Source organism: Thunnus thynnus, chromosome 20 (genome assembly GCF_963924715.1).
Source record: "Thunnus thynnus chromosome 20, fThuThy2.1, whole genome shotgun sequence".
Classification (NCBI taxonomy): domain Eukaryota; kingdom Metazoa; phylum Chordata; class Actinopteri; order Scombriformes; family Scombridae; genus Thunnus; species Thunnus thynnus.
In genome coordinates this window covers 60,385-83,868 of record NC_089536.1, presented here as the reverse complement: position 1 = coordinate 83,868, position 23,484 = coordinate 60,385, and the positions used below count along the sequence as shown (strand labels likewise).

At 41.6% G+C, this 23,484-nt stretch overlaps 2 protein-coding genes across 3 annotated transcripts in view; one reads left to right on the top strand and one right to left on the bottom strand.

The window, feature by feature from the left end:
• Positions 1–404: 404 nt before the first annotated feature.
• Positions 405–6,335, top strand: minpp1b (multiple inositol-polyphosphate phosphatase 1b). 2 transcript variants are annotated; one of them, XR_010924862.1, is made up of 8 exons: positions 405–714; positions 1,323–1,514; positions 1,736–1,930; positions 2,136–2,233; positions 2,312–2,442; positions 4,149–4,282; positions 4,947–5,389; positions 5,598–6,335. XR_010924862.1 is itself a non-coding variant. In XM_067576274.1 (7 exons), the coding sequence occupies exons 1-7, from the start codon at positions 690–692 to the stop codon at positions 5,198–5,200; spliced, it is 1,029 nt and encodes a 342-aa protein (XP_067432375.1). In that variant the 5' UTR covers positions 405–689; the 3' UTR covers positions 5,201–6,335. The 2 variants fall into 2 exon arrangements, 1 of the variants encoding a protein (XP_067432375.1); XM_067576274.1 differs by having other exon boundaries at positions 4,947–6,335.
• Positions 6,336–10,123: 3,788 nt separating this feature from the next.
• Positions 10,124–23,484, bottom strand: part of atad1b (ATPase family AAA domain containing 1b) — a 36,951-nt gene continuing 23,590 nt past the window's right edge. The window contains exons 6-10 of the mRNA XM_067576368.1: positions 23,203–23,309; positions 22,922–23,011; positions 19,003–19,053; positions 12,645–12,775; positions 10,124–10,253 (exon numbers count right to left, since the gene is read on the bottom strand). Of these exons, the coding sequence (XP_067432469.1) occupies positions 10,133–10,253; positions 12,645–12,775; positions 19,003–19,053; positions 22,922–23,011; positions 23,203–23,309 (500 nt within the window). The 3' untranslated portion in view covers positions 10,124–10,132. The remainder of the gene's footprint in view (positions 10,254–12,644; positions 12,776–19,002; positions 19,054–22,921; positions 23,012–23,202; positions 23,310–23,484) is intronic.

Here is a 23,484-nt window from a genome sequence, read left to right as displayed (position 1 = left end):
GAATATTTAAACGGAAGCTGTTTGTGTATTCACCGGAAGTGACGCATGTTTCTGGTTTTGAAGCTACATGAAAAATAATAGATGTGTTCTATCGATGTCCTGATCGATATTAGTGAGTATTGATATTAGTACTAGTTGTAGTTTTATGACAAATGATCGATTTAAAAACTGTGACGCGCTGAGCGACAGACGGGTCAAAGGTCACGTGAACCCGGAACATCAACAAAGCAACAAAGGCGGGAGAAACATCCGGAGCTCCGCCGACATGTTCTCCGTTCTCTGCCCAGAAACAGCGTCCTGACGGCGGCTCTCAGCCTGCTGCTGACCCGCCTGTCCTGCTCCTCTCTGTCGGTCCAGGACGTCCCGCACATCGCCTCTTACTTCGGGACCAAGACCCGGTACGAGGAGGTGAACCCGCACCTGCTGCGGGACGCCTTGTCTGTCAATAAATCCGTGTTAAAGCCCCCGGACACGGAGCGCTGCTCCCCGGTGCACCTGACCGCCGTCATCAGGCACGGCAGCCGGTACCCGACCGTCAAAACATCCGCAGGATCCACAAACTGAGCGAGCTGGTGCGGAGGGAGGCTAGAGGGGGCTCCGCAGGTACCGGGTTTACCGGGGGGTCCGGGGGCTCCGGGGGCTCCGGGGGGTCCGGGGCCTGGCTGCGGGACATCCAGAGCCGCTGGGAGATGTGGTTCACCGAGGACATGGACGGTGAGGACGCAAAACACGAGGGGAAATATTCCACATGGCTATGAATATTATATGTTATCCTCCTCTTCCTCTTCCTCTCCTCCTCCTCCTCCTCCTCTCCCTCCTCCTCTTCCTCTCCTCCTCTTCCTCTCCCTCCTCCTCCTCCTCTTCCTCTCCCTCCTCCTCTTCCTCTCCTCCTCCTCCTCCTCTCCCTCCTCCTCTCCTTCCTCCTCTTCCTCTCCCTCCTCCTCCTCTTCCTCTCCTCCTCCTCTTCCTCTCCTCCTCTTCCTCTCCTCCTCCTCTCCTTCCTCCTCTTCCTCTCCCTCCTCTTCCTCTCCTCCTCCTCTCTCTCCTCCTCTTCCTCTCCTTCCTCCTCCTCCTCTCCCTCCTCTTCTCTCCTTCCTCCTCCTCCTCTCCCTCCTCCTCCTCTCCCTCCTCCTCCTTCCTCCTCCTCCTCTCCCTCCTCCTCCTCCTCTCCCTCCTCCTCTCCCCTCCTCCTCCTCTCCCTCCTCCTCTTCCTCCTCCTCTCCTCCTTCCTCCTCCTTCCTCCTCCTCCTCTCCCTCCTCCTCTCACTCCTTCCTCCTCCTCTCACTCCTTCCTCCTCCTTCCTCCTCCTCCTCCTCCTCAGGTCAGCTGGTGGAGAAGGGCAGAGATGACCTCCGTCAGCTGGCGAGGCGTCTGTCCGCCTTGTTCCCGTCTCTGCTGTCAGAGGAGAACGTGAGGAAGAGGAGGATCAGCTTCCTGAGCAGCTCGAAGCATCGCTGTGTGAGCAGCGTGGAGGCGTTTCAGGAGGGTCTGCAGCAGCACTGGGGACGCCACGGTGAGATTCTACACGCCCGAACACGCCCGAACACGCCTGAACACGCCCGAACACGCCTGACTTCTGTCTGTCTTGTTGGTTCTGTTTTACCCAGCATGCATTGTGCTTCTCTCCATGGCTGTATTCTGAATCAGTATGATGTCACTACTGGTTGAGGAAACGGAGCGAGGCAGCAGGTCATGTGATCTCTCTCTCTCTCTCTCTCTCTCTCTCTCTCGCAGAGGTGCACTACAGCCACGAGTTGGATGACCATCTGATGCGTTTCTTTGAGCGTTGCCGCGGTTACGTGGAGGGCGTGGAGAACAACCGCACGGCGCTGGCAGAGGTGGAGAAGTTCAAACACGGCGAGGAGATGGAGAGAGTGAGGAGGAGGATGTCCGAGAGGCTGGGCCTTCCTCATCACCGCCTCACACCAGGTCACATGCACGCACTGTTGCCATAGCAACACCACCAGCTTTAGGGATGTCAATAATCGATCATCAATTCACTGGCGTCAATAATTTAATTCGTTTTTATTTGACATTAAATCTCACTCAAATACAAAAAGTCCAAACTTATTACCGGCTGACGTCAACGAGCCGATAAACGATGACGAGTTTTGTCCCTCCGTGTGTCCTGTAGATCTGGTGGAAGCGGCGTTCTTCTTGTGTTCCTACGAGCTGTCTATCAAGTCTCTTCACTCTCCGTGGTGCTTCCTGTTTGACGAGAGCGACGCCAAGGTCAAAGCAGCAGAACTTTAACCCTTTAACCCGCCGACGGAGCGTTTCGGTGTATTTACCCGCCGTCTCTCTCCGCAGGTGTTGGAGTACAAGTCGGACCTGAAGCAGTACTGGAAGCGTTCTCATGGTCATGTGATCAGCAGTCTGTCCAGCTGTCCTCTCTTCCATCACGTCTTCAGGACGCTCGACAAGGCCGGACGCCCCCGCAGGTCGGTGACATCATCAGACGTTACCGAGCACAGACAGACTCGTCTGTAATCACAGATTCATTTTTCAATCGTTAAGCTGCTGTCAGCGAATCGCTGCACTTCCTGCAGATGTTTCACAATAAAAGTCTTCCAGGCAGCTGATTGGTCGCTGCTTTATTCAAAGTTTATTAATAGTAAACGTGTCGCGTGTCCAAACTCCCCTGATTGGACACTGAACTCACAACGATGCAGGTAACAGACACACAGAGCAACAGACACACAGAGTAACAGACACACAGAGTAACAGACACACAGAGTAACAGACAGAGTAACAGACAGTAACAGACAGAGTAACAGACACACAGAGTAACAGACAGTAACAGACAGAGTAACAGACAGAGTAACAGACACACAGAGTAACAGACAGAGTAACAGAGTAACAGACAGAGTAACAGACAGAGTAACAGACAGAGTAACAGACACACAGAGTAACAGACAGTAACAGACAGTAACAGACACACAGAGTAACAGACACACAGAGTAACAGACAGTAACAGACAGTAACAGAGTAACAGAGTAACAGACAGAGTAACAGACAGAGTAACAGACACACAGAGTAACAGACACAGAGTAACAGACAGAGTAACAGACACACAGAGTAACAGACAGAGTAACAGACAGTAGCAGACAGATTAACAGACAGAGTAACAGACACACAGAGTAACAGACAGTAACAGACAGAGTAACAGACACAGATTAACAGAGTAACAGACAGAGTAACAGACAGTAACAGACACACAGAGTAACAGACAGTAACAGACAGTAACAGACAGTAACAGACAGAGTAACAGACAGAGTAACAGACAGTAACAGAGTAACAGACAGAGTAACAGACAGAGTAACAGACAGCAACAGAGTAACAGACAGAGTAACAGACAGAGTAACAGACAGAGTAACAGACAGTAACAGAGTAACAGACAGTAACAGACAGAGTAACAGACAGTAACAGAGTAACAGACAGAGTAACAGACAGTAACAGACACACACAGTAACAGACAGTAACAGACAGAGTAACAGACAGTAACAGAGTAACAGACAGAGTAACAGACAGAGTAACAGACAGAGTAACAGACAGTAACAGAGTAACAGACAGTAACAGACAGAGTAACAGACAGTAACAGACAGTAACAGACAGAGTAACAGACAGAGTAACAGACAGTAACAGACAGAGTAACAGACAGAGTAACAGACAGTAACAGACAGTAACAGACAGAGTAACAGACAGTAACAGACAGTAACAGACAGAGTAACAGACAGTAACAGACAGTAACAGACAGAGTAACAGACAGAGTAACAGACAGTAACAGACAGAGTAACAGACAGTAACAGACAGTAACAGACAGAGTAACAGACAGAGTAACAGACAGTAACAGAGTAACAGACAGTAACAGAGTAACAGACAGAGTAACAGACAGTAACAGAGTAACAGACAGAGTAACAGACATTCCCTCCGTCAGTAGGTCGATACTCAGCTGGAAAACGCAGCAGTTTGTGGTTTTGGGAAACTGAGACATTGTGAGACGTCTCTACTTTTTTCCATCTCGGCTGTTTTAGTGTTTAAATGGTTTTCGACACGTTTTCTAAATGACTGAAACGAGTCGTTTCAAACCTTTAACCTGCCGTAAACTCTCCTCACGCTGATGTGAAGGTTTGTTGTTGTCCGTCAGGTCCAGCGAGGCGTCGCCTGAACCCGCCTCCGTCCTGGTGGGCCACGCTGAGACGCTCCTCCCCCTCCTCTCCCTGCTAGGACTCTACAAGGACAAGACTCCGCCCACCGCCGACAACTACAGCACACAGCACGGTACGAAGCCCCGCCCCCATCCTGAGGTTCAATCGGATAATGATAAGTCAGCCAATAGGAAGAGAGTATAGAAGTGAGGCCTGATGTCACCGGCTCAGTGTTTCCAGGTTTAAAGGTATCGTGTAAGAACTGACCCCCCCAAAACCCCCAAAACCCCCAAAACCTGCATCACAGAGATGAGTTACAACATAACTCTCAGTTCAACTAATATATAAACTATTATAATTAATATATTCTAGCTGTCGCTGAGCATCATGTCTCGTTAGTTGCTGCCGTTTTACAACACGCTAAACTGACCACATGTTGGAATCTACATGTTTCTCACCTGATGATGTATTAAAACTTAATAAAGTGACGTATTAACAGTCCTACAGAGAAAAGTTCAGCAGCATTCAGCCCGACTCCACCATCACTTCTTCTTCTTCGTCTCATGTTGGACTGACGGTGACTCTCCGTCGCCTCTGTGGTGTAAAGTGGTATTACGAGACAGCGCAGGCCGCAGCTAGCTGGTTAGCATGCTAACTTCAGTAGCACATTCAGGTCTTTGACAGAACGTCAGAACTGTTGTTTCTTCACATCCTGTTGATGATTTTAGTTAATTTTTAAATTTAAACTGTTATTTTTTACACATTATAACTTTAACGTGTCCCGTCGCGTCTCGCAGGTCGAAGTTTCCGGACCAGTGAGATCGTCCCGTACGCCGCCAACCTGCTGTTCGTCCTGTACGACTGCCAGCGAGGTCCGCGGCTGCAGCTGCTCGTCAACGAGTCTCCGGTTCGATTCCCGGGGCTGGAGGCGGAGGACGCGCCGCTGTACCGAGACGTCCGGGCAACGTACCGCCACCTGCTGGACGGCTGCGACTTCCACAGAGAGTGTGAGGGGAGACCGAGCGGCCGAGGACCCAACACCGAACTCTGATCTGGAAACCAGTAAAAACACTGGATCCGTCTTCTGCCACAGCCTTAATCAATATATTGATCTGTGAATATGGGAATCAGTTCAGCTCAAATGTTCTCGTCACGTTTAAATTATTTTTTACTTCAATCAAACAGATTAAGAAGCTCTGAGAGAAGAGTTAAACACTGGTCCGACAAGCCCCTCCCCCAGGCGGCGGCTGTCTAATCACAGCTCGGCAACAGGAACACAGCCCCTCCCCCAGGCGGCGGCTGTCCAATCACAGCTCGGCAACAGTAACGCAGCCCCTCCCCCAGGCGGCGGCTGTCCAATCACAGCTCGGCAACAGTAACGCAGCCCCTCCCCCAGGCGGCGGCTGTCCAATCACAGCTCGGCAACAGGAACACAGCCCCTCCCCCAGGCGGCGGCTGTCCAATCACGGCTCAGCAACAGCTGCGGTCGATCAAAGACTTCACGAAACCAAAAACACAAAGTCTGAAGTTTTCTCTTGTAAAGTTTTTATTCTCTGAGTAAAAACATCTTAAATCTGATTATTTATTTTGGGAACATTTGTGTTTATTAGTTTTTGTTGTGTTTTGAACGTGTTGTGTGTCTGTCAGCACGTTATTGATCATCAGTAATCAGAATAAAACACGTCTGTTTCTGTGATCAGATGATTCATGTCAACGTGCGATGAGACTTCATCATCAGTTCACTTTATGATATTATGATATTTATATATTTAGTCATCGATCAGTTTCGGGAAAATGTTTTAGTTTTAAAACAAAGATGTTAAAAACAAACCTGTGAGACGCTGAAACGCAGCGAACGTCTGAATCTGTTCAGTACGAAGCGTTTTTACAGGGATTGTGTTTATTTGAGGGACGACAGGGTTCATTGATCTTTATTTATTCTCTGGACCAATCAGCAGCCTCGGTGCTGCTGTGGAGCTTTCAGCAGATTCACTGAGCTTCTTCCGCTGCAGGTTTATGTGTGAACGAGCTCTGAGAGAATCAGGTTTATTTAATTAGTTTAGACTTAAAGTGCCAAAATCAGCCTTTGATGTGCGGACGGTTTCCTGCTCTGAGACGCTTTGATTTATTCCACAAAGATGTTTTTATCTGAAAGTTTAATAAAGATTTTCACCGTTTTAAACTGATCAGTCTTCTGTCTTTGATTCAAAGTAGAAACCAGTTTAACTTGATTCTGTGAAATATTACAGAATAATCATCCATTTACAAGAAAAACTTCATATTTGTTCTCAAATAGTCTGAAAATAATTTATTCTCATTAAAAACAGATTTTATTCTGTAATTTAACTTTTAGCTGTAAAATTACAACAAATACATGAAATAATCTGAATATTAATTTTTCTCAGGTTAAAACTGCAAACTCATAAAATTATTATTATTATTATTGATAATTAATTTACATGTTTCTTATAAAACATTTATGACTTATTTAATATTATGATGCATTTTCTGGTGAAAACTTTGTTCTAATTTTTCTGAAATGACGAAGTTTAATTGTTAATTATGACAAATATAAAATATAAAATAACAGGCAGGTGTGAAGAGAAACTGCTGAATAATAAAAACAGTTTGATGAGTTTGTGATGATTTAATGATCGTTACAGTAATTAATATGAAATCAATTAAACATGTTTGAGCTCACACGTAACAATGATGTCATCATGAACATTACATCATTTAACATTTATTTAAATAAAAAGTCTTCCTGTATTCAAACCTGAAGCTGCAGTTTACAGATAATAATAATAATAATCCAATAATCAATAAACAGAAAACTAATCAGCAGCTTGTTTCATAATCAATTTAGTTTATTTTTTAGCAAAACTAAAACTGTTTCTGCTGCTGTTTTACATCCTAATAAACTGAATATCGGTACAAAAACATTTATTTTACATTTTATGAACCAAACTGAAAATAAAATAAAGTTTCAGTAAAACCACAGTTCAGTTCTTCCAACATTCAAACATCACAATAAAAATAAAGAATAAAGTAAATAAAGTTCCATTTCATGTTTGCATTTTATTTTCCAGTGAGAACATTTCTTTACACGTCTGTAATTAACAATCATTTCCTAACGAGCAGAAAGAACTCAGACTATTAACAAACCTTCAGACTTTTCCTTTATTAATACTCTAATATAAAAAGTATTATTGACGTCTTCAGTGTTTTGGCACTTTGTAAATTGGAGCCAATCAGAGAGAAGAACTGCTGCATTTAAACCAAAGTAAACATTCATTCATTACTGGTAATTAACAGCTGACACGGTTCTCTCCAGGAAACGATGATGAAATGACAGACGTGTAATAATCCTGCAGTTCCTCTGATGTCCACTAGAGGCTGCTGTGATCAGACAGGAAATAAATAGATTGATGAGGAAGAAAAGCGTCACAGGGGTCATGTGACGTGTTTAATGACTCACTGTGTGAAAGTATTTACACGAACAAGTGAAACGACTCAAACTGACACACAAGTTAGTTCCTGGATCATCAGACGAGTCTCAAACTTACATGATTACAAAAACATGACAGATGCAGACAGACAGGCAGAGAGACAGACAGACAGACAGACAGACAGGCAGAGAGAGAGACAGACAGACAGACAGAGAGGCAGACAGACAGACAGGCAGACAGACAGACAGACAGGCAGAGAGAGAGACAGACAGACAGACAGACAGGCAGAGAGAGAGACAGACAGACAGACAGAGAGGCAGACAGACAGACAGGCAGACAGACAGGCAGACAGGCAGACAGACAGACAGGCAGAGAGACAGACAGGCAGAGAGACAGGCAGGCAGACAGACAGACAGGCAGAGAGAGAGACAGACAGACAGACAGACAGACAGACAGAGAGAGAGACAGGCAGACAGACAGACTGATCAGCTGACTGAATAAAAACAAGAAGCAGTGGCACATGTGGAACATGAAACATGTGGAACATGAAACATGTGGAAACATGAAACATGTGGAACATGAAACACGTAGAACATGAAACATGTAGAACATGAAACATGTGGAAACATGAAACATGTGGAACATGAAACACGTAGAACATGAAACATGTAGAACATGAAACATGTAGAACATGAAACATGTGGAACATGAAACATGTAGAACATGAAACATGTAGAACATGAAACATGTAGAACATGAAACATGTGGAACATGAAACATGTAGAACATGAAACATGTGGAACATGAAACATGTAGAACATGAAACATGTAGAACATGAAACATGTAGAACATGAAACATGTAGAACATGAAACATGTGGAACATGAAACACGTAGAACATGAAACATGTAGAACATGAAACATGTAGAACATGAAACATGTAGAACATGAAACATGTGGAACATGAAACATGTAGAACATGAAACATGTAGAACATGAAACATGTAGAACATGAAACATGTGGAACATGAAACATGTAGAACATGAAACATGTAGAACATGAAACATGTGGAACATGAAACATGTGGAACATGAAACATGTAGAACATGAAACATGTAGAACATGAAACATGTAGAACATGAAACATGTAGAACATGAAACATGTGGAACATGAAACACGTAGAACATGAAACATGTAGAACATGAAACATGTAGAACATGAAACATGTGGAACATGAAACATGTAGAACATGAAACATGTGGAAACATGAAACATGTGGAACATGAAACATGTAGAACATGAAACATGTGGAACATGAAACACGTAGAACATGAAACACGTAGAACATGAAACACGTAGAACATGAAACATGTAGAACATGAAACATGTGGAAACATGAAACATGTGGAACATGAAACACGTAGAACATGAAACATGTAGAACATGAAACATGTGGAAACATGAAACATGTGGAACATGAAACATGTGGAACATGAAACATGTGGAAACATGAAACATGTGGAACATGAAACATGTAGAACATGAAACATGTAGAACATGAAACATGTAGAACATGAAACATGTGGAACATGAAACATGTGGAACATGAAACATGTAGAACATGAAACATGTAGAACATGAAACATGTGGAAACATGAAACATGTAGAACATGAAACATGTAGAACATGAAACATGTGGAAACATGAAACATGTGGAACATGAAACATGTGGAACATGTGGAACATGAAACATGTGGAACATGTGGAACATGTAACATGTAGAACATGAAACACGTGGAACATGAAACACGTGGAACATGAAACATGTGAAACATGTAACATGTGGAACATGAAACATGTGAAACATGTAACATGTGGAACATGTAACATGTGAAACATGAAACATGTGGAACATGAAACATGTAGAACATGAAACATGTGGAACATGAAACATGTGGAAACATGAAACATGTGGAACATGAAACATGTGGAAACATGAAACATGTGGAACATGAAACGTGGAAACATGAAACATGTGGAACATGAAACATGTAGAACATGAAACATGTGGAACATGAAACATGTGGAACATGAAACATGTGGAACATGAAACATGTAGAACATGAAACATGTGGAACATGAAACATGTGGAACATGAAACATGTAGAACATGAAACATGTGGAACATGAAACATGTAGAACATGAAACGTGGAAACATGAAACATGTGGAACATGAAACATGTAGAACATGAAACATGTGGAACATGAAACATGTAGAACATGAAACATGTGGAACATGAAACATGTGGAACATGAAACATGTAGAACATGAAACATGTGGAACATGAAACATGTAGAACATGTAACACGTGGAACATGAAACATGTGGAACATGAAACATGTGGAACATGAAACATGTGGAAACAGCAGGTCAGTATTTACACACTGTGCTGATGAACGGGCGGGAACTGAACCCGCAACCGCAGGCTGAGGTCACCATGTGATCATGTGATCATGTGATCTGTGTGTGTTCAGTCCAGAGCGGCGTGCAGCAGGGCGCCGTGTCCGCCCGCCGTTTTAGATTTCTTCATCTTACTGATCGCCTTCTGCAGATCGGACTGATGGATCGGACGAATGAAATCCTCTGAAACACTGAGAGAGAGAGACAGGCAGAGAGAGAGACAGGCAGAGAGAGAGACAGGCAGAGAGAGAGAGACAGGCAGAGAGAGAGAGACAGGCAGAGAGAAAGACAGGCAGAGAGAGAGAGACAGGCAGAGAGAGAGAGACAGGCAGAGAGAGAGACAGGCAGAGAGAGAGAGAGACAGGCAGAGAGAGAGAGACAGGCAGAGAGAGAGAGAGACAGAGACAGGCAGAGAGAGAGACAGGCAGAGAGAGAGAGAGAGACAGGCAGAGAGAGAGAGAGACAGAGACAGGCAGAGAGAGAGAGAGAGAGACAGGCAGAGAGAGAGAGAGAGACAGGCAGAGAGAGAGAGAGACAGAGACAGGCAGAGAGAGAGAGAGACAGAGACAGGCAGAGAGAGAGAGAGAGAGACAGGCAGAGAGAGAGAGACAGGCAGAGAGAGAGACAGGCAGAGAGTTAGTTGCTAATGAACCATCACTACTGACTGTGTTTACGCTGTATATACATGTACATATATATATATATATATATGTATATGTATGTATGTATGTATGTATGTATGTATGTACATGTATATATATGTATATATGTATGTATGTATGTATGTATGTACATGTATATATATGTATATATGTATGTATGTATGTATGTATGTACATGTATATATATGTATATATGTATGTATGTATGTATGTATGTATGTATGTACATGTATATATATGTATATATGTATGTATGTATGTATGTATGTATGTATGTACATGTATATGTATAAACGGCGCCACATTTGTAAGGAACATACATGATGAGCAGCAGAGCTGAGTATGTGGGTTGAACAGATGAAAAATTTGCCAAATCTTCTCTGCCGATGCCAAACGGCTTATTTTGCTGTTGCTATGGACTCTTGTTTTGAGTTTCTGGTACCTCCAGGTGCTGCCGATCAGGCACCTGTGAGCTTGGGCCCTGCTACAGGGGTCAGTAGGTGTCTGCTCCAAGAATCAGCATACCAGGTTTGACTGGTCTGGATTGGGCCCGTGCGATAGGCAACTTCAAGCTGGTGTTCCATAAAACCAAGTTGCGGCATTATCTGGAGTGAGCCCTAGTACCATCTCCAAAGTGAAGGCCAAGTTCTTTATAACAGGGGATGTCAGAGACCCAAGAAGACCGTCTCCTCACCCTGTCAGCACTGAGGTACCGTAGGCTGTCTTTGCAGTCCAGGTCTGCAGGACGATATGGCCGACGGCTCCCTGCCCAGACAATCTGGAACAGACTGCACACAGCCAATCTGCGGTCTCATAGGGCTGCCAGGAGGCCTGCCATGACCGCCCTTCACCATCAGGCCCGTTTGCGCTGGAACCTGAACATGTGGAGGATGTTCAGCAATGAGTCCAGATTCTGCCTACGGCAGTTGGATCGTAGGGTCAAAGTGTGGAGAAGATGCAGAGAACGCTGCGCTGATTGCTGCACCGATAGAGTAACATCTGTTGGTGGAGGCAGTGTGATGGTTTGGGGTGGCATCTCCCTCACTGGGAAAACCAGGCTCGTCATCACTGGAGGCAATCTCAACGGCCTGCCGGCAGTCCTGACCTCAACCCCACTGAACACTTGTGGGATCAGCTCGGGCGTGCTGTTCATGCCAGAGTGACCAACACAACCACGTCGGCTGACTTGTGACAGATGCTGGTTGAAGAATGGGATGCCATCCCACAGCAGTGTGTGACCAGGCTGGTGACCAGTATGAGGAGGAGGTGCCAGGCTGTTGTGGCTGTGTATGGTTCTTCCACACGCTACTGAGGCTCCTGTTTGTTAGATTAATAAATTGTTAAATTGCCAATATGTCTTCAAACTTCAATCATCCAATCCACCAAACACCAAACAAGAGTCAACGGCAGAATAAGCTGTTTGGCATCGGCAGAGAGGATTTAGCAAATTTTTCATGGGCGCAACCCACATACTCAGCTCTGCTGCTCATCCCACAAATGCATGTTCCTTACAAATGTGGCTCCATTTAAAAGAGAAATAAACAGACTTTCCAACGGTATAAGATTTATTACCAAGAAGCTTCGTTACAACAAAGAAATAATCTACCAAACACAAATGTCCTTACTTTATGTGCTACGTTTATATACACACACACACACATTTAGTTATATAGTTTACATACATATATATACGCATATATACATTTATATATATACACAGATATGTAAATATTTATATGTAGCTACACACACAGCCGTCTTTAACCCTTTCAGAAGGAAATGTGATCAGAATTGAATGAAGTATTATATGAAATTAAAACTGCTGCTTTCGTTAATCAAATGTATTGATTAGTTTCATTGACTGTTGCTGTTGACATTCATGCCAATAAAGCTCATTTGAATGGAGAGACAGACGGGTACCTGTCGTTCTGAGTGTGGACGAAGTCTCGGACACACAGCAACGCAGCGTCGCGGCACATCTCCCTGAGGTCACTTCCTGAGAATCCCTCCGTTTCCTTGGCGACATCGACAAGGTCAACCGACAAATCGACCTACAGACAGAGAGCTGATCAGACTGATTGATGAAGTGATGCTGCAGAACGTGAGTTTACATGTTAAAGCATCTGAACTCAATCATCTTGTGCTGCATTCAGGAAAAATAGGAGAAAAAAGCACTTCGGACTGGTGTTCAATAACCAGACTGATGTCTATGATCACTATATATATATGAATGAATGAATGATGTGTAATATATGAATGGATGATGTGTAATAATATATGAATGAATGAATGATGTGTAATAATATATGAATGAATGATGTGTAATAATATATGAATGAATGATGTGTAATAATATATGAATGAATGATGTGTAATAATATATGAATGATGAATGATGTGTAATAATATATGAATGAATGAATGATGTGTAATAATATATGAATGGATGATGTGTAATAATAATGAATGAATGATGTATAATATATGAATGAATGATGTGTAATAATATATGAATGAATGAATGATGTGTAATAATATATGAATGAATGATGTGTAATGATATATGAATGAATGATGTGTAATAATATATGAATGAATGAATGATGTGTAATAATATATGAATGAATGAATGATGTGTAATAATATATGAATGAATGAATGATGTGTAATATATGAATGAATGATGTGTAATAATATGAATGAATGAATGATGTGTAATAATATATGAATGAATGATGTGTAATATATGAATGAATGATGTGTAATAATATATGAATGAATGATGTGTAATAATATGAATGAATGATGTGTAATAATATGAATGAATGATGTGTAATAATATGAATGAATGATGTGTAATATATGAATGAATGATGTGTAATAATATGAATGAATGAATGAATGATGTGTAATAATATATGAATGAATGATGTGTAATAATAATGAATGGATGATGTATAATAATAATGAATGGATGATGTGTAATAATGAATGGATGAATGATGTGTAATAATATATGAATGAATGATGTGTAATAATATGAATGAATGATGTGTAATATATGAATGAATGATGTGTAATAATATATGAATGAATGATGTGTAATAATATGAATGAATGAATGAATGATGTGTAATAATATATGAATGAATGATGTGTAATAATAATGAATGGATGATGTATAATAATAATGAATGGATGATGTGTAATAATGAATGGATGAATGATGTGTAATAATATATGAATGAATGATGTGTAATAATATATGAATGAATGATGTGTAATAATAATGAATGGATGATGTATAATAATAATGAATGGATGATGTATAATAATAATGAATGGATGATGTATAATAATAATGGATGAATGATGTGTAATATATGAATGAATGATGTGTAATAATATATGAATGAATGATGTGTAATAATATATGAATGGATGATGTGTAATAATAATGAATGGATGAATGATGTGTAATAATATATGAATGAATGATGTGTAATAATATATGAATGGATGATGTGTAATAATATATGAATGAATGATGTGTAATAATATATGAATGAATGATGTGTAATATATGAATGAATGATGTGTAATAATATATGAATGAATGATGTGTAATAATATATGAATGGATGATGTGTAATATATGAATGAATGATGTGTAATAATATATGAATGAATGATGTGTAATAATATATGAATGGATGATGTGTAATAATATATGAATGAATGATGTGTAATAATATATGAATGAATGATGTGTAATAATAATGAATGGATGATGTATAATAATAATGAATGGATGATGTGTAATAATAATGAATGGATGAATGATGTGTAATAGTATATGAATGAATGATGTATAATAATAATGAATGGATGATGTGTAATAATAATGAATGGATGAATGATGTGTAATAATATATGAATGAATGATGTGTAATAATATATGAATGAATGATGTGTAATAATATATGAATGAATGATGTCTAATAATATATGAATGAATGATGTGTAATAATATATGAACGAATGATGTGTAATATATGAACGAATGATGTGTAATAATATATGAATGGATGAATGATGTGTAATAATATATGAATGAATGATGTGTAATAATATATGAATGAATGATGTGTAATAATATATGAATGAATGAATGAATGATGTGTAATAATATATGAATGAATGATGTGTAATAATATATGAATGAATGATGTGTAATAATATATGAATGATGAATGATGTGTAATAATATATGAATGAATGAATGATGTGTAATAATATATGAATGGATGATGTATAATATATGAATGAATGATGTGTAATAATATATGAATGAATGAATGATGTGTAATAATATATGAATGAATGATGTGTAATGATATATGAATGAATGATGTGTAATAATATATGAATGAATGAATGATGTGTAATAATAATGAATGAATGATGTATAATATATGAATGAATGATGTGTAATAATATATGAATGAATGAATGATGTATAATAATATATGAATGATGTGTAATGATATATGAATGAATGATGTGTAATAATATATGAATGAATGAATGATGTGTAATAATATATGAATGAATGAATGATGTGTAATATATGAATGAATGATGTGTAATAATATGAATGAATGAATGAATGAATGATGTGTAATAATATATGAATGAATGATGTGTAATATATGAATGAATGATGTGTAATAATATATGAATGAATGATGTGTAATAATATATGAATGAATGATGTGTAATAATATGAATGAATGAATGAATGATGTGTAATAATATATGAATGAATGATGTGTAATAATAATGAATGGATGATGTATAATAATAATGGATGAATGATGTGTAATAATATATGAATGAATGATGTGTAATATATGAATGAATGATGTGTAATGATATATGAATGAATGATGTGTAATAATATATGAATGGATGATGTGTATTAATGAATGGATGAATGATGTGTAATAATATATGAATGAATGATGTGTAATAATATATGAATGGATGATGTGTAATAATATATGAATGAATGATGTGTAATAATAATGAATGGATGATGTATAATAATAATGAATGGATGACGTGTAATAATAATGAATGGATGAATGATGTGTAATAATATATGAATGAATGATGTGTAATAATATATGAATGAATGATGTGTAATAATATATGAATGAATGATGTGTAATAATATATGAATGGATGATGTGTAATAATGAATGGATGAATGATGTGTAATAATATATGAATGAATGATGTGTAATAATATATGAATGGATGATGTGTAATAATATATGAATGAATGATGTGTAATAATAATGAATGGATGATGTATAATAATAATGAATGGATGATGTGTAATAATAATGAATGGATGAATGATGTGTAATAATATATGAATGAATGATGTGTAATAATATATGAATGAATGATGTGTAATAATAATGAATGGATGATGTATAATAATAATGAATGGATGATGTGTAATAATAATGAATGGATGAATGATGTGTAATAGTATATGAATGAATGATGTATAATAATGAATGGATGATGTGTAATAATAATGAATGGATGAATGATGTGTAATAATATATGAATGAATGATGTGTAATAATATATGAATGAATGATGTGTAATAATATATGAATGAATGATGTCTAATAATATATGAATGAATGATGTGTAATAATATATGAATGAATGATGTGTAATATATGAATGAATGATGTGTAATAATATATGAATGGATGAATGATGTGTAATATATGAATGAATGATGTGTAATATATGAATGAATGATGTGTAATAATATATGAATGAATGATGTGTAATAATATGAATGAATGAATGATGTGTAATAATATATGAATGAATGATGTGTAATAATATATGAATGAATGATGTGTAATATATGAATGAATGATGTGTAATATATGAATGAATGATGTGTAATAATATATGAATGGATGATGTGTAATAATAATGAATGGATGATGTATAATAATAATAATGAATGGATGATGTGTAATAATAATGAATGGATGAATGATGTGTAATAATATATGAATGAATGATGTGTAATAATATATGAATGGATGAATGATGTGTAATATATGAATGGATGAATAATGTGTAATATATGAATGGATGAATGATGTGTAATATATGAATGGATGATGTGTAATAATATATGAATGGATGAATGATGTGTAATAATAATGAATGATGATGTATAATAATATATGAATGGATGATGTGTAATAATATATGAATGGATGATGTGTAATAATAATGAATGGATGAACGATGTGTAATAATATATGAATGGATGATGTATAATAATATATGAATGGATGATGTGTAAATATATGAATGGATGATGTGTAATAATATATGAATGGATGAATGATGTGTAATAATAATGAATGGACGAATGATGTGTAATAATATATGAATGAATGATGTGTAATAATATATGAATGAATGATGTGTAATATATGAATGGATGATGTGTAATAATATGAATGAATGATGTGTAATAATATGAATGAATGAATGAATGATGTGTAATTATGAATGAATGATGTGTAATAATATATGAATGAATGATGTGTAATAATATATGAATGAATGATGTGTAATATATGAATGAATGATGTGTAATAATATATGAATGAATGATGTGTAATAATATATGAATGGATGATGTGTAATAATAATGAATGGATGATGTGTAATAATAACGAATGGATGATGTGTAATAATAATGAACGGATGAATGATGTGTAATAATATATGAATGAATGATGTGTAATAATATATGAATGGATGAATGATGTGTAATAATATATGAATGGATGAATGATATGTAATATATGAATGGATGAATGATGTGTAATAATATATGAATGGATGAATGATGTGTAATAATATATGAATGGATGATGTGTAATAATATATGAATGGATGATGTGTAATAATATATGAATGAATGAATGATGTGTAATAATATATGAATGAATGATGTGTAATGATATATGAATGAATGATGTGTAATAATAATGAATGGATGAATGATGTGTAATAATATATGAATGGATGATGTGTAATAATATATGAATGATGATGTGTAATAATGAATGGATGAATGATGTGTAATAATATATGAATGAATGATGTGTAATAATAATGAATGGATGAATGATGTGTAATAATATATGAATGAATGATGTGTAATAATATATGAATGGATGAATGATGTGTAATAATGAATGGATGATGTGTAATAATAATGAATGGATGATGTATAATAATGAATGGATGATGTATAATAATATATGAATGGATGAATGATGTATAATAATAATGAATGGATGATGTGTAATAATAATGAATGGATGATGTGTAATAATATGAATGGATGATGTATAATAATAATGAATGGATGATGTGTAATAATAATGAATGGATGAATGATGTGTAATAATATATGAATGAATGATGTGTAATAATATATGAATGAATGATGTGTAATAATATATGAATGAATGATGTGTAATAATAATGAATGGATGATGTATAATAATAATGAATGGATGATGTGTAATAATATATGAATGAATGATGTGTAATAATAATGAATGGATGATGTGTAATATTATGAATGGATGATGGATAATAATGAATGGATGATGTGTAATAATATATGAATGAATGATGTATAATAATAATGAATGGATGATGTATAATAATATATGAATGGATGATGTGTAATAATAATGAATGGATGAATGATGTGTAATAATATGAATGGATGATGTGTAATAATATATTAATGAATGATGTATAATAATATATGAATGGATGATGTGTAATAATATATGAATGGATGATGTATAATAATAATGAATAGATGATGTATAATAATAATGAATGGATGATGTATAATAATAATGAATGGATGATGTATAATAATAATGAATGGATGATGTGTAATAATAATGAATGGATGATGTATAATAATAATGAATGGATGATGTGTAATAATAATGAATGGATGATGTATAATAATAATGAATGGATGAATATATGTACTGGATGGTTTTTTAAAGCGGGTGAATTATTCAGTTCTCGCTGGTCAGTCGGGGCGTTTGGGAGGGCGGGGCCTGTTCTAACAGGTGAAACATATGTAAGGCAGCCAATGAGCTGCTGCAGGAAGTGGTGAACTTACGCTCTCGTTCTCCAGGATGAGTTTGAGGATCTGCTCTCGCTGCTGCACACTCTGCACAAACACACAAACACACAAACACACAAACAGTCGACCTGAAAATCTGCTTTCATTTAGTTTTCTGTTTGTATGAACAAAGCTGATCCTGCAGCCCCCAGACCGCTCTGATCCAGCTGATCCTGCAGCCCCCAGACCGCTCTGATCCAGCTGATCCTGCAGCCCCCAGACCACTCTGATCCTGCAGCCCCCAGACCACTCTGATCCAACTGATCCTGTAGCCCCCAGACCGCTCTGATCCAGGATCCAGCTGATCCTGCAGCCCCCAGACCGCTCTGATCCAGGATCCAGCTGATCCTGCAGCCCCCAGACCGCTCTGATCCAGGATCCAGCTGATCCTGTAGCCCCCAGACCACTCTGATCCTGCTGATCCTGCAGCCCCCAGACCGCTCTGATCCAGCTGATCCTGCAGCCCCCAGACCGCTCTGATCCAGCTGATCCTGCAGCCCCCAGACCGCTCTGATCCAACTGATCCTGTAGCCCCCAGACCGCTCTGATCCAGGATCCAGCTGATCCTGCAGCCCCCAGACCGCTCTGATCCAGGATCCAGCTGATCCTGCAGCCCCCAGACCGCTCTGATCCAGGATCCAGCTGATCCTGTAGCCCCCAGACCACTCTGATCCTGCTGATCCTGCAGCCCCCAGACCGCTCTGATCCAGCTGATCCTGCAGCCCCCAGACCGCTCTGATCCAGCTGATCCTGCAGCCCCCAGACCACTCTGATCCTGCAGCCCCCAGACCACTCTGATCCAACTGATCCTGTAGCCCCCAGACCGCTCTGATCCAGGATCCAGCTGATCCTGCAGCCCCCAGACCGCTCTGATCCAGGATCCAGCTGATCCTGCAGCCCCCAGACCGCTCTGATCCAGGATCCAGCTGATCCTGTAGCCCCCAGACCACTCTGATCCTGCTGATCCTGCAGCCCCCAGACCGCTCTGATCCAGCTGATCCTGCAGCCCCCAGACCGCTCTGATCCAGCTGATCCTGCAGCCCCCAGACCGCTCTGATCCAACTGATCCTGTAGCCCCCAGACCACTCTGATCCTGCAGCCCCCAGACCGCTCTGATCCAGCTGATCCTGCAGCCCCCAGACCACTCTGATCCAGCTGATCCTGCAGCCCCCAGACCGCTCTGATCCAACTGATCCTGTAGCCCCCAGACCACTCTGATCCTGCAGCCCCCAGACCGCTCTGATCCAGCTGATCCTGCAGCCCCCAGACCGCTCTGATCCAGCTGATCCTGCAGCCCCCAGACCACTCTGATCCAACTGATCCTGCAGCCCCCAGACCGCTCTGATCCTGCAGCCCCCAGACCACTCTGATCCAACTGATCCTGCAGCCCCCAGACCACCCTGATCCAGCTGATCCTGCAGCCCCCAGACCACTCTGATCCAACTGATCCTGCAGCCCCCAGACCACTCTGATCCAACTGATCCTGCAGCCCCCAGACCACTCTGATCCAGGATCCAGCTGATCCTGCAGCCCCCAGACCGCTCTGATCCAGGATCCAGCTGATCCTGTAGCCCCCAGACCACTCTGATCCTGCAGCCCCCAGACTGCTCTGATCCTGCAGCCCCCAGACCGCTCTGATCCAGCTGATCCTGCAGCCCCCAGACCGCTCTGATCCAACTGATCCTGTAGCCCCCAGACCGCTCTGATCCAGGATCCAGCTGATCCTGCAGCCCCCAGACCGCTCTGATCCAGGATCCAGCTGATCCTGCAGCCCCCAGACCGCTCTGATCCAGGATCCAGCTGATCCTGTAGCCCCCAGACCACTCTGATCCTGCTGATCCTGCAGCCCCCAGACCGCTCTGATCCAGCTGATCCTGCAGCCCCCAGACCGCTCTGATCCAGCTGATCCTGCAGCCCCCAGACCGCTCTGATCCAGCTGATCCTGCAGCCCCCAGACCACTCTGATCCTGCAGCCCCCAGACCACTCTGATCCAACTGATCCTGTAGCCCCCAGACCGCTCTGATCCAGGATCCAGCTGATCCTGCAGCCCCCAGACCGCTCTGATCCAGGATCCAGCTGATCCTGCAGCCCCCAGACCGCTCTGATCCAGGATCCAGCTGATCCTGTAGCCCCCAGACCACTCTGATCCTGCTGATCCTGCAGCCCCCAGACCGCTCTGATCCAGCTGATCCTGCAGCCCCCAGACCGCTCTGATCCAGCTGATCCTGCAGCCCCCAGACCGCTCTGATCCAACTGATCCTGTAGCCCCCAGACCACTCTGATCCTGCAGCCCCCAGACCGCTCTGATCCAGCTGATCCTGCAGCCCCCAGACCACTCTGATCCAGCTGATCCTGCAGCCCCCAGACCGCTCTGATCCAACTGATCCTGTAGCCCCCAGACCACTCTGATCCTGCAGCCCCCAGACCGCTCTGATCCAGCTGATCCTGCAGCCCCCAGACCGCTCTGATCCAGCTGATCCTGCAGCCCCCAGACCGCTCTGATCCAGCTGATCCTGCAGCCCCCAGACCACTCTGATCCAACTGATCCTGCAGCCCCCAGACCACCCTGATCCAGCTGATCCTGCAGCCCCCAGACCACTCTGATCCAACTGATCCTGCAGCCCCCAGACCACTCTGATCCAACTGATCCTGCAGCCCCCAGACCACTCTGATCCAGGATCCAGCTGATCCTGCAGCCCCCAGACCGCTCTGATCCAGGATCCAGCTGATCCTGTAGCCCCCAGACCACTCTGATCCTGCAGCCCCCAGACTGCTCTGATCCTGCAGCCCCCAGACCACTCTGATCCAACTGATCCTGTGGCCCCCAGACCGCTCTGATCCTGCAGCCCCCAGACCACTCTGATCCAGCTGATCCTGTAGCCCCCAGACCACTCTGATCCAGCTGATCCTGCAGCCCCCAGACCACTCTGATCCTGCAGCCCCCAGACCGCTCTGATCCAGCTGATCCTGTAGCCCCCAGACCACTCTGATCCAGCTGATCCTGCAGCCCCCAGACCACTCTGATCCTGCAGCCCCCAGACCGCTCTGATCCAGCTGATCCTGTAGCCCCCAGACCACTCTGATCCAGCTGATCCTGCAGCCCCCAGACCACTCTGATCCTGCAGCCCCCAGACCACTCTGATCCTGCAGCCCCCAGACCGCTCTGATCCAGCTGATCCTGTAGCCCCCAGACCGCTCTGATCCAGCTGATCCTGCAGCCCCCAGACCACTCTGATCCAGCTGATCCTGCAGCCCCCAGACCACTCTGATCCTGCAGCCCCCAGACCGCTCTGATCCAGCTGATCCTGTAGCCCCCAGACCACTCTGATCCAGCTGATCCTGCAGCCCCCAGACCACTCTGATCCTGCAGCCCCCAGACCACTCTGATCCTGCAGCCCCCAGACCGCTCTGATCCAGCTGATCCTGTAGCCCCCAGACCGCTCTGATCCAGCTGATCCTGCAGCCCCCAGACCACTCTGATCCAGCTGATCCTGCAGCCCCCAGACCACTCTGATCCAGCTGATCCTGCAGCCCCCAGACCACTCTGATCCTGTAGCCCCCAGACCACTCTGATCCTGCAGCCCCCAGACCGCTCTGATCCAGCTGCTCCAGCCAGAGTCATGACGCTGCATCTTCATCATGGACTCAGATGCAGCAACATTCAAGCTGCCGAGAACCTGAAACACTGTTTGCTGCTGTTTTAAAGGTAAATATTGATTAGCTTCAGCTTTCTGCTGATCAATAAAAACTATTCATGAAACATCCTCACTTTACTTTCACTGCACAGCTGCTGGTCAGTTAACAGAGCAGGTGGAGACTTTACTGTAAACATGATCTATTGATCTATCTCCAATCAGTGTTGTATTGATTAATTGATGTGTGTGTGTGTGTGTGTGTGTGTGTGTGTGTGTATACCGGCTGGTTGATGTGGAACCTGGTCGGCATCCTCCTCAGAATAGCAGAGTCCAGATCCTGGGGACGATTGGTTGCTCCCATAATGATCACCTGACACAAACACACTCATCATCATCATCATCATCATCATTGTTGTTGTTGTTGTTGTTGTTGTTACTGTTAGTTTCTGTCATGAAGGAAATGTGACGACAAACACAAACAGGTGATCAGACTGAGCTGTGATGTAAAGCAGATGAGAGCAGCGGAGGAAGGCCGTCTACGCTGTTTCTGTGTATTGATACCTGGCAGTGGACGTCCGTGTCCAGTCCGTCCCACAGACTCATGAACTGAGCCTTCATCATGGCCGTGGCCTCGTGGTCCGAGCTGGAGCGACTCCTCAGGAACGAGTCTGAAACACACAAACACACGGGAGAGATTCAGGGCCTCATCGCGTCATCCCCGACCGTCGGCCGGTTTCCTTCAACTCTGCAGAGACGAACACATTCAATACCGATCGGTTTTATTGATAAAGCACCAACGGACTCATCTCAGGGTTCGTTCCACATAGAACATCTGATCTACAG